This window comes from Miniopterus natalensis, chromosome 1 (genome assembly GCF_054644295.1).
Source record: "Miniopterus natalensis isolate mMinNat1 chromosome 1, mMinNat1.hap1, whole genome shotgun sequence".
NCBI classification, from domain to species: Eukaryota; Metazoa; Chordata; class Mammalia; order Chiroptera; family Miniopteridae; genus Miniopterus; species Miniopterus natalensis.
Genome location: NC_142081.1, coordinates 84,317,708 through 84,331,092, shown reverse-complemented (window position 1 = coordinate 84,331,092; position 13,385 = coordinate 84,317,708). Strand labels below are relative to the sequence as shown.

The 13,385-nt window shown below is 36.3% G+C and overlaps 1 protein-coding gene across 1 annotated transcript in view; it reads left to right on the top strand.

Moving 5' to 3' along the window:
• ODAD2 (outer dynein arm docking complex subunit 2) overlaps positions 1 to 13,385 on the top strand; it is a 199,402-nt gene that overhangs the window by 72,833 nt on the left and 113,184 nt on the right. Inside the window, exons 15-16 of the mRNA XM_016211753.2 lie at positions 1,288 to 1,442; positions 2,486 to 2,728. Coding sequence (XP_016067239.2) covers positions 1,288 to 1,442; positions 2,486 to 2,728 — 398 coding nt within the window. The remainder of the gene's footprint in view (positions 1 to 1,287; positions 1,443 to 2,485; positions 2,729 to 13,385) is intronic.

Sequence of the window (13,385 nt, the reverse complement as noted above, 5' to 3'; positions counted from 1 at the left end):
GAGAGGAGGTTCATGTCAACAAAGTATTGTAATAGTTTGCTAGGGCTGCTATAACAAAGTACCACAACACTGGGTGGCTTAAGCAACAGATATTTATTTCCTTATAGTTCTGGAGGCTAGAAGTCCAAAATCAAGTGTCCACAGAGTTAGTTCCTTCTGAGGTCTTTGTCCTTGGCTTATAAATGGCTATCTTCATGTTTATGTGCCATTCGCCCACTGTCTTCATGTGATCTTTCCTCAGTGTCCTAATATCCTCTTCTTATAGGGATCCATGCCATATTGGATTAGATTCCACTTCGATGACTTTGTTTAACCTTAATTACCTCTTTAAAGACCCTGTCCTCAAATATGGTCACATTGTGAGGTACAGGGGGTAGGACTTTAATTTATGAGTTTTGAGGGCATGCAACCAGCTCAGAACAAGGATATATAGCATTGACTGTATATATGCCTCATAAGAGTAACTGTTAAGGGTCAGTTAGAAATAGTGATTACTTTTTAAAAGCTGCAACTGAACCAGAATGGAAAGTCAGAAATAGATAAGCATGGCAAGTGCCTGTGGTGCACTACGATGAGAATTTCTCCCAGCGGCACTCACTGATGATACATTACATGTATATGTGTATCATGTGGCCTCAGGGACCAACTGTATGTTTAGGATAATGGCAAACCTATACTAAGTTAATCATATTTTGGCTCTATAACCTGGGAAGGATGATCAAATGGGAACATCTATGCAGTACACATTAATTTCAAAGGTTGACACAAACATGGATACACATGTTTGAATAAGCTGTTGGTTGCTATTGATATAACCTACTGCTCTAGGCATAGAAACTCTAGTGGGGAAATTCCTCACCTCTTAGATTTTTGGGGTCATTGAAGATCTGACTGAATCCCCATCACTGATCTATATTCTCTTCTATGTTTTCCCAAGACTCTGGGTTGCATCATTGCAGAAATCGTCCATCCATGTATGTGGCATTCTAGGTTTCTAACCCACCTTTGCATCTGTCTTGGTGGAAGCCCAGGCTACCTCCAAACTGGCTTAGGAGAATTGCCAAAGTATATAGAAACTGCTAGATATTGCCAAAACCATGTAAAGGAAGACAGACTTTGTCAGATAGTTGCCAATATAGAAGAGACTAATGTTTACTTGGAGGTGCCTTCAGAAAATTATACTCTCTGATAAGTTTCATAGCTAGTAGAACAACATCCTTTTTCATAATCACTGAAATCTTTATATGCCTTGCTCACTGTCAGCTTCTGACTTGACTTTTTGTGTAGTGTGCTGAAGATGAGGAAACCCGTGACCTGGTTAGGCTGCATGGAGGACTTAAGCCCCTGGCCAGCCTGCTCAACAACACTGACAATAAAGAACGTTTGGCAGCTGTCACAGGGGCAATATGGAAATGTTCCATCAGCAAAGAGAATGTGACCAAGTAAGAGAAGGCATTCCATATTTTGTAATAAAAATAAGGCCACCAAAACATAGTCTTATAATTTAATGGTGTTTTAAGAAAGAGTCAATTCTAATGCTTCTCCTATAGTTTTTATAGATACACATTTAGACTAGGTTGGCAGAATTAAAGAATTCTTAGAAATGAAAGACTCCTACTTCCCATCCTACCCCTGGCAATAGTTTTCTGTGCCTCAGTAGGGCTCAGGGGCTTGCTGACATAATCTTTCTGTGCAAATAGGCTGTTTGGCATATGGGCAGCCACTTAAATGTGAAGTATCTCTTACATTTGCTGCAGAGACCTACTGAGGTTGAGGGAGTGGATTTCCCACCGAATCTTTAGAGATGAAAGTGGTTCCACTCTTTTCCTTTTTATGAAGATAAACAAGATGAGTCAGCTAAGTGCCAACTAACCAGTTAATCTTAAAGAGTAGTCATTTTCAAATATGACTTCATTGAATTCCAAAGTATTTGTAAACTTTATGACCTTTTGATTTAATTTAATGTTCAAATTCATCTCTTCATTTATTTTTAGAGTTCTCACCCTCTATAATGGTTGTTCTGAGGCAACTCTTCCTTGTCTCAGATGTGATGATTATATTAAACAAATAATCACATGTCCAATTGAACACAAAATAGATTTATTTTGCTTTGTTTATGTACAGTGGTCTCTGTAACATGGGGAAACAGCCCTTAGCATAATGAAATCATTGCTGCTCAGATTTGGAAAAAGTTGTAGCTGTTTTAGAGGCTGTACAGCATAGAGGTTAAGGGCACAGAGGGTTGTGTGTGGATTCCGGCTTCACTATTTACCAAGCTTCAGATTAACTTTCTGAAAATGAGGATTATAATAGTATCTACATTGTAGTGTTTTTGTAAGGATGGAATGAATATATAGTTGACATTTAGTAATTTTTAGCTATTAATATTATTACTATTAATTATCATCAGGTAATTTTATACCAAAAATAATACTGTTCTCCTCTTTCCTTCCCTCCCCACCTCATTTTCTTGTGATGAATTTAGGTTTCGGGAATACAAAGCCATTGAAACTTTGGTGGGACTTTTAACTGACCAGCCCGAAGAAGTTCTTGTGAATGTGGTTGGCGCACTGGGAGAATGTTGTCAAGAATATGAAAACCGAGTCATTATCCGGAAATGTGGTGGCATTCAACCACTTGTGAACCTCCTCGTTGGAATAAACCAAGCTCTTCTTGTCAATGTCACAAAAGCAGTTGGTGCTTGTGCAGTAGAACCCGAAAGTATGATGTAAGTGGCCCTACAGCTTGAAAGATTTCATTTGAGAGTGTTAGGGGAAATACTCAGGTAGTCATAGAATAGTGCCATCACTTAAAAGTGGGGTGCATGAATGATTAAAAAGTAAAATGTGTTTACATATAAATAACCACAAGACTACCAAATCATGACTTACAGAGCCAAATTGTTCCCTTGGATGAGCTGGAGGCCTGAAGCTGGGCATATTAGGAGGACTTCAAACACTAAGTAATCAATTTCCCATGCAGAAACCTTAATCATCAAAAAATTTCTGTGTGTTCCAGGGAAGAATTATCTGTATCTCCTGAGATCCTAGGTAGTTCTAGGTAGCATTCCTATTGTATCCTCCTTATTTCTCAGTTCAAGTCAGCAAACATATTTTGAGCACCTAACAAGAGCTGTGAACAGATGAGGGGAAAAACAAAGGATATTAAGCTATGATCTTGGTCTTTGGGCAAATACTGTCTAATTAGGAAGACTTAAATACGGTATAATTTAAGAACAATAGCAAGATTATATATCCAGAAAAGGAGGAACCCATGTGAGTCAAATTTGTTGTATTAGGGTACTCTAGGGAATCAGAACCAACAGGGTGTGTGCTTGCGTGTGTGTGTGTGTGTGTGTGTGTGTGTGTGTGTGTGTGTTTGTAATGAGAAAGAGAGAGAGGGAGATTGAGAGATTGAGATTGAGATTGATTTACTTTAAGGAATTGGCTCAAGTAATTGTGGAGGCTTGGCAAGTCCAAATTCTGATGGAGTAGGCTAGCAGCAGGCTGGAGACTCAGGAAAGAGCTGTTATGAGTTCAAAGGTGGCCTTCTGGCAGAACTCCTTTTTGCTCAAGGAGCTTAGTCTTTGTTTTATTAAAGCCTTCAACTGATCAGATGAGGCCCACTGATTTTGGATGATAATCTGCTTTACTCAAAGTCTACCAATTTAATGTTAATCTCACCCCAAAAAACATCTTCATAGAAGTATACAGAATAATGTTTGGCCAAATATCTGGGCATCTCTCAGCCTAGTCAAGTTGACACATAAAAAGAGCTGTCATAAATTGTCAAAGTGGCACCCATGCACGCATCTCAGACCATACTTAATCTCTATATAAATACAATAATAAGGTCATACTTCTGCCTAATTATCTTGCATACAACTAAAATGTGCTAATCATTTCCCCAGAAGAGGAAACAAAGTCCATGGGTGTTGTTTACTCTTACTGATATCCTATAACTTAAATCCTATGTTGTAGTTAACAGTACTTAAAAACTATGATATAAAGTCAATACATCTCATGCTACATGACAAGAGGATAAGAGGGCAGAAAACAAAGATACACATTTATAACAAAATAGGAAGGAATACTCTGATAATTATAGTCCCCATTTCTATAACTGGTCATATGATTATTGCTGGGATTTGTAACTACCTTCTTTCATTACACATTCTGTATTCCCTTTAGCCTCAGCTAGAATTTCAGTTCACTGTGGTTCTTTACCTGGTGGGGTGACTCTATTCTTGAAGGGCCTGGGCCGTTAGTAGTCCTACCTGGATTGCATTTGTTGTGGTTTTCTATTGACCTTAATCACAGGGCATGGTAATACTAAGAGACACTCTAAGGGATCTCCTGTATTCCAGATATATTCAGCCTTACCTCTGTTGTGGAGTAGCAGTCCAATTTTCCTTTGGTAGGATCAGTCACCCCAGCTGGCACAATAATTCCCTTATTTGCCTGTTGATTTAGAGGCATAGGGAGGCCAAAGTGACAGTCTTAACTTCAGTTCAGAGGCATCATTGTTGTGTCTCCTGGTGGAAATATTCCTCCCTTAGGAACTAAGACCTTTAAGTCAGCAAAGCATTAAGTAGGTCACTAGGGATAATAGTAAATACCACTCCCTTTTCCACACCTTGATTCCTGGACCCAATAATTCTGATTGTGGGAGAAACAGCACCATATTGTTTACAGGTAGATAGCTCTATTGACCTGACCTGTAGAATCCCAGAAGTCCAACAGCGTTCCTTCATTTCATCCCATCTCTCTCCCCTTCAGTTCAAGATGGTAGTGTTTCTATTGAAGTGGTTAATTAGATCTACGACTCACACCTATAATCTCTTTGTCATATAATTGTCTAGCTATACTCTTAATGTTCTCTCTGGAATGCACTTTCTCATTTCTTTCGCAATATAAATAAGTTGAACATTTTCTAAATCTTCAAGTTTGGTTCTGTTTTAACAATTCCCTCTCCTCTTGCATTTTACTGTAATTAGTAAGGACTAACCAGGGTGCACCTTTAATACTTTGTTTAAAAATCTCTTCTGCTAGCCCAGACAGCATGGTTCAGTGGTTGAGCATCAACCTATGAACCAGGAGGTCATGGTTCAATTCCCAGTCAGGGCACATGCTCAGGTTGCAGGCTTGATCCCCATTCTGGGGCATGCAGGAGGCAGCTGATCTCTCATCACCGGTGTTTCTATCTCTCTCTTCCTCTCTCTGAAATCAATAAAAACATACAAAAAAATAAAAATATCTTCTACTAAATATCCAAGTCTGTCACTCACAATTTCTACCTTTCACAAAGCACCAGAGCACAATTCAATTAAATCTTTTGCCACTTTACAACAAGGATAACCTTTCCTCTAGTTCCAATAATATGTTCTTCATTTCCACTTGAGACTGCACAGAGTCACCTTTAGCATTTGTATTTCTACCAGGAGTCTCTTCAAGACAATCTAAGTTTTTCCCAACATGTGTACCTCTAACTCTTCCAGCCTCTACACATCACCCAGTTCCAAAGCCACTTCCACATTTTTAGATCCCAGCAGCACCCCACTTCCCAGTACCAAAATCTATTAGTTTTCTAGTGCTGTCATAACAAAACATCACAGTCTGGGTGACTTAAACAGCAGAAATTTATTTTCTCACAGTTCTGAAGGCTGTAAATCCAGGATCAAGGTGCTCCAGGGTTTGTTTCTCCTAAAACCTTTCTCCTTACCTTGCACATGGCCACCCTCTTGCTGTGTCCTCACATCGTAGCTCCTTTTCACACTTTTGCCCCCAGCATCTTTCTATGTGTTCTAATCTCTTTTTATAAGGCAGCAGTCAGATTAGATTAGGACCTATTCTAAGGACTCCAGTTGAATTTAATCACTCCTTTAAAGACCCTATCTCCAAATATAGTCATATTCTGATGTACTAGATGTTAGCACTTCAACATTTGAACATTTGGGGGCCATAGTTCACTCCATAACAATGGTCATAATGAGTTCTCTAGGGGAAGTGAATGAAGTGTATCATTAATGAATAGAACCTATTTGAATGGGTGGAAGAATAGAGAAGCATGACTAAGGGAGACCTGAACAGTGAGAGAGCATGCAAGAATGGAAAGACCAATCTGAGGAAGATGAAAGTAAGAGGGAGAGTCAACAAATGAGATGAGGTCAGACTAAGGAGAGACCTTGATGGCTAACTGTAACTTTCTGAAATCTCAGTATCACTTCTTCCTGAAGCTGTGTGGGCATTTAGCCTAACAGGTGTTATGGAGCAAGAGATCAATCCCCATACATAGCTTACTATTACTGGATAAAGACAAAACATGGTAGGAAAGTTTCCATTGAGTTTCGATACCCTGGCCTTGTCCCATCTTGAGTCCTGTGACTCCTTCGATTCCATTAAGAAATGAGATAAAAGGCAGAGTGATTCAGATAGTGCTAATCAGTAGAAGTTTTCAGGCTGTTAAGGAAATAATTTAAACTTATAATTTGCATTTAATAAGTAGTGGACTTTAGGACGGGGTAATACAGAGCTTACATATTTTAATAGCTTACATATTTTTGAGTTGATATATATGACATATTATATATAATATATATGTGTACATATAATTTTCTATGTCATTTCATTCTGATTCACTCATTTAGGGGCTACTGTGTACAGATATACCCTGCATAACTGTAGGGAGTTCTATTCACATAGACTGCTATGTACAGAGCACCATATATTATGTGGCCATATATGTAACCCTGTTGAGGTACAGCTTACAGAAGGCTGTAGCCTATGACAGTAGTCTCTGGTAGTATCTTCTTTCTTCAGCCCACCTCCCTGGCATCTGAAAACAAGAATCATTTGTATTAAATTGTTTAGGCCCTCTTCCTTCATAGGAAACCAAAAACTCTAAGACAGTCATAGAACTTTGCTACTGTGATTCTCTTTTGGGCTCTCATGGCTTCATCTAACCACATGTCTGGTACGTAAGTACTAAAGCCTTCATTACTCCTTTTGAATTTGGTTATTAGAGTCTTTTCTCAGGTGTTTCAGACAGTAAGGAAACTAACTAGTGGCACACATGCTAACTTTAGGGGAAGAATATTAGTTGGAGTTATTAAACTATTTTCTATTGTATTTATCTTTCTGAAAAACACATGGTATTCATAAGAACCTGATAACACTGCTCAGAAATGACTTTATTTCTTTTGACCTTTGACTCCTCAAAACATTATTTTTGCCTGGCCAGCATGGCTCAGTGGTTGAGTGTCCACCCATCAGCCAGGAGGTCCCAGTTTGATTCCCAGTCAGGGCACCTGCCCTGGTTGTGGGTTTGATCCCCTGTAGGGGGCGTGCAGGAGGCAGCCAATCATTGACTGTCTCTCATTATTGATGTTTCTATCTCTCTCTCCCTCTCCCTTCATCTCTCTGAAATAAAAAAAAAAATTGAAACAAACAAACAAACAAAAAGACACATTATTTTTTTGTCTACTCAAATCTTCTTTCTACCACCAACTACCTCAGAAATTTTTTGAATGTGTCTCCTCTCTGCTCTCAGTTGAGGTTCTGTCATCTTCTACCTGGGCCATTGAAGAGGTCTCACTTGGTATTACCTCAAACCTCTCCCTTCCTTTTCTGTGCCTTCCTGCACATCATTGGCATTTATTTTTCTGGACTGTAGATTTGATAAGATTGTTTTCTTGGCCCAAAGAACCTTCAGCGACTTCTCAATGCTTTTAGAAACCAGACCTAAGTTCCTTAGCCTGGTATTTAAAGCTTTTGCCTTCTGGTTCCATTCTGCCTTTCAAGCTTCATCGTTTCCCTGCAAGTATTGATTATCTAGAGTTATAATATTATCTGTGTATTATTCATTGGGTAAATATTTATCAAGCATCCAAAAACTTTGTGGTTGAAAGAGAGCAACTGGGTGGGAGGTGATTACTTTAGCTGGACTGGAAAGAGGAAAAAGAAAGTGGAAGAGAGGGAGGTGGTCTCTGGGAGGATAATATTTGAACCAAGACCTGAAAGATGTGAAGGAACCTGAAGGAACAACACATCAGGCAAAGAGTAGCAAATGCAAAAGCCCTGAAATGGGATTGAGCTTTGCTTGAGAAGCTACCTTGAAATTTTTTATAGCTTTCATATAGATTTTTATCATTGTCTGCTTTGTTAGTATATGTTTTTCTATATTACTGTATGACTGTCACAAATCATCTTTTTATGATGATTAATAACTTTTTAATAAATATGATGAATTTTATTTATATAGCTTACAACTTATTCTTGCAAAGTTCCTGATTCTATTCTATATCTCAGATTTAATGACTTCCACGTAAGTCATTTCTAGGTTATCTAATTGACACCTAAAAATTCATCATTACATTTATTTCCACATTGGGCCTTCAAATTCTTTTTAATACAACTATATTAAGTAAACTGTTACATTAATTGATTTTTCAGTTGATTCCATTCGAGGAAAGGCCAGAGAAAAGAGCTACATACATTGTTTATTTTGAATCTTAAAGAACCTAGATTTTGAAGCAACAAAATAATGAAAGAAAAAGAATGACTCAGTGATAAACAGCAGGCCTCAAGGACCTTTTGATTGAGTTGGGGAGACAAGTAATTTTAAAATAGAGTAAATAATGAGATGATAGTAAATAAGTATTTTTTGGTAAATACACAGAACTATTTTGTGGAATTTTATGACAGCCTTGACTTCTGGGTAATGATATGGGAACTACAGTAAAGAGCAAAAATAGAGAAAAATCGTATTACCCCAAACAAGAAAATGGCCCTAACTCCAAATTGTAAATGTGAAAACATCTGCAAAATGCTGTGAATTATTGGCCTGTGAGTAATATGCTGACAGCTAACATGTACCTCTTTAGTTGTCATGAGATGCACAGCCCACATTTGTTTCAGAGAGCAGGGACTAGAGGAGTGAATGGGCCTTGGAGGAAGTGAGGAATTTTCCATCAGAGACCTAGTTTTGCATTATAAAACATCAGGAGAAGTGGAGCCTAAGGAAGAGTCATATGGACATGTCATTTTATACTGTGTACAACTGTCTTCTAGCCCAAGGAGACTACAGGAAACAATTAGGAATGAAAAGAATACTAGAGACCATGATTTCCAGAGTGCAACACAGTGAAACTATAAGTTTTTAGAGATTTGTAGTGACCCAGTTTTGACTGTTTTGACTGTTTCAGTGCTCAAAACTTAATGAATATGTGTTTCTAGGACAAAAAGAATTGCAGATTTTTGTGGATTATGTTTGATGTAATTTCAGCAGAAGGAAATAGGTAAATTCAAACAAATAATTTCTCCACAATCGCAAGGCCATTAAGGCAATGTACTCTCTCTTAATAAAACAGCCAAAATAAATTCTGTAAAGTCTTATAAAAAGGCATGATAAAACAATCTAAATAGTTGTAAAACACAAGTTGTCAAAGTCCAAAGGAAAATAGAAAAATCAGTGAACTAAAGGCCCAGATAGAAGCAAAAGAAATATAAGAAACGTGGTATGTAGGAAATACAAAATGAAATTTTGAAGAAAAATATATTAGAATTATAATAGAGAAATTGATAAATATTGAACCCAAGGAAATCCAGCATAAATATAACTGGTGTTTCTTAAGAAGAGGCTGGAACCAATGGAATATGATCTAATTAAAGATATAAAAATTTTTTATTTTTAACGGAAGAAAACTTTTTTGGTGAATCTGTAGGTCAAAAGACCCCAAAAGATCCTAGTAATATTGATGCAAAATGGACAATTGTAACACATCCTAATAAAACTTACTTGCATTTCAAAAATAGGAGAAAAAATTAGTATATGTAGACAAAAGAAGCAAACTGTGAGGATAGATTGTCTTTAAACTTCTCCACAGCTTCTTTTAATGCCAAAAGACATTTGTTGAGTGACAAAATCCCTCCGATTAATACTCCGAGGATGAGAAAATATTGGCTAAGAATTTTACATCCAGCCAAGTTGTCCTTCAAATATGTAGGCAATAGCATATTCCCAATCATATAAGAGATTAATGAATATAGTACTCACTAGCTCTTGAAAAACTGCTGTATTACAAAAGTCCAGTCAATCAAGAAATTACTCAAAGTATTTCAAAATAGCAAAACTATGGCTAAAGGGAACCAGCAGAGACCATTGAATTTATTTGAATATTAAATTAAGACATAACAATAGAGGAATTATCATTAGGGAAATCAACTGCATTTTATAGATATTGATAATGAAAATGTAATACTACAACTGACAAAAGCAAAAATGAAGTCAGTGCAGGGTGGATAAGTGTGCAAATATTATCATCTTCCACATTACTCAATACATACTGTACACAACACTATTTTTACCTATCATCTCTCCATCCATTTATCTCTGATATCTATTCATCTATCAATATCCAGAATAATTAACATTATCCATAATGATTATTTCTGGATGGTAGGATTTGGGATAATTTTTGTTTTCTTCTTTGTATTTTTCTATACAGTTTGTATTATTAACATACATCATCTTTACAAAATCAAAGTACTTATTTAATGCCTTGCACAATCTCATTTTATTTTGTATAGAGCATAATGATTCTGGAATTGTTGTTGGGAAGGCCAGTCTCACCACTTACAACTATATTTCCTTCAGCACATTATCAAACTACTTGGTTCCTTGATTACCAAATATATAAAATGGGAATAGTAATGGTACCTATCCCATTGGGTTATTATAATGATTAAGTGAATATATAAAATGCTTGATACATAATAAGTGCTAGGTAAATGTTGGCTAGTATTGTTCATGTAGCAGTAGCTTCAACTAATAACAATTTTATATGATAATACAGATATAGAAGATTAAAGCCAGACCATATAATATCTATACTCATCTGCATGAGTCCCTTTATTCTATGTTTCTCATATTAAATTAATCATTATATTTAATTTGCTATAAATTGAGAACAAGGGGGGGCCCTAACTGGTGAATAACTGACTTTAAACTCTCACCTACAATCAAGGAGCTTTCAGAGTAGGTATAGACATGTAAATAGCCAATTACAATTTAGGCCTTTGTGCATTATGCTAATAAGTTTGGATTTTGCTTTCAAATCTATTGAAAATTATTGAAGGGTTTTAAGCATAACTGAGGCAGAGAAACTTGTTAGGGGCTCATCACATGCCAGAGGTGAAGGTGGCTTAAACTCAGCCAGTGGAATGTAATGTAATAAAGAATATAGAAATTGACAGATTAAGAGATATAAAGGGAGAGAATGGATAGGATATAACTAGATGGATAATGGTACCATTTACTGATAGAGGCAATATGGTCGGAGGCCTGGTGAAGGAAGAATGAACTTCATGAGAGGAGAAACGAAGACAATTATTCATCATTTTATATATAAAATACCTAGTCCAGTTCCAGGCTCTGGGTAGGTACCCAACAAACATTTATTGTGTAATGAATAAATGGTGAATTCAGTTATGGTTGGGTTGACATTGAGGTTCCTATGGGACATTCAAGTGGTAATGGCAACTAGTCAATTAGATATTCATATCTAAAGCCTACGATAGAGATGTGGGTTGGCCACATAGTATTATAAATATTTGGTAACTGAAGTCATGGTTGTATGTGAGAGATTGTGAGGAAGAGAAAGCAAAATGAGAAGAGAGAACAGAATCCTATCGAACCCAATCTTTTAAGGAGAATAAAAGGACAAAAGAAGTACCTATAAAGAAACTGAGAGGGATGAACCAGGGAAACTGTGAGGGAAACTTCTAGAAGAGCCATTGAAAAAACAAAGAGAAGAGAATGTTTAAAGGTGATAAAGTAGCCAAAAATGCAAATTCTATGACAAGGCCCCAGAAAATGAAGACTAAACTGGCCTTTCTTGTGCAACAAGGAGGTTGATGAATCCTTTTGTCCTTGTAAATATGGTTTTCCCACAAACGTTTTTATAAGTGCAGTAAGGCAGTTTCAGAAAACAGTATTTTGAGTTTGGTAAGAATTCAAACAGCATTACTCTTGGCATTGTATTTTAGACATGGCTATCTATGATTGCTATATTTGTAGGATTTATTGCATCTTTGAGCTTTAAGTTAAATGGTAAAGAAATGGCAAATACCTCTCCATGTGTAAGTCTTATATAGCTCATGAGTTAGGAACTTGTTTTAATGACTAGCAGTTTTATGTTTTAATGATTTGTCTGAGGCTATGGCTAAAACTTAGATGACATATCAGGATAAACATATTCTCAGCACAGTTTTACTAACTTCATGTAATAGAATGCATAAGCAATTCTCTTTCCATATATATTTTTCACCAAGAATAAGAAACATCTTAATAATAACAATTTGACCACCAAATCAAAAGTGGTTTTTAAGAAATAAATGATTTCATAAAACTCTATTGATTTTTTTTTAGTACTTCAGGCCACTGTTTTTTTGTAATACTGATTTGATTTTATATACTTGATATAAATTATTGCATATTAAAACTCAATATAAATTAATGCATATTAATTATGTCCTTTTCTAGGATCTAAACGGAACAGGTTATCTTGACATAAGTTTATGAAAAATTAGGTTTATTAATGCTGAATTTTCCTTTCTCTTTGACTTTTAAAATCTCTTTAATATGTACAGAATTCATTGAGGATAATTTGACCTTCAAGTATATAAAATCACATCAATATTACAAAAAACAACTAACATTTTTGCTCTGGGGGATGTAATTAGAATACTATAAAATTTCAAACAACAAAAATATTGCAGCTAAAACTTTAAGAAATATTTCTTATTTATTTTCCACACCTCAGGATTTTTACTTTGTTTTTTAAAATGTCTTTTTAACTTAAAATTTTTTTAAAATTAAATTTATTGAGGTGACATTGGTTAATATGATTTAAATAGGTTTCAGGTGTGGGTTTCTATGTTGCCAGACCTGTATATTGCACTGTGCGCCAACCGCCCAAAATCAAGTCATCTTCCATCACCATATATTAGGCCCCCTTCCCTCTGGCAACTACCATACTGCTGTTTGTGTTCAGGAATTTGTTTTATATCCCACATATGAGTGAAATCATAAGGTTCTTAGCTTTTTCTGCCTGACTTATTTCACTTAGCATAATATTCTCAAGGTCCATCCATGTTGTCACAAACCGTAGTATTTCATCCTTTCTTATGGCTGAGTAGTATTCCATCATGTACATGTACCACATCTTTTTTATCCAGTCCTCTATCGCCAGAGACTTCGGTTATTTCCATGTCTTGGCCACCATGAATAATGCTGCAATGAACATAAGGGTGCATATATCTCTGCAAACAGATGTTTTCGAGATTCTTGTGTAAATGCCCAGCAGAGGGATTGCTGGGTAGTATGGT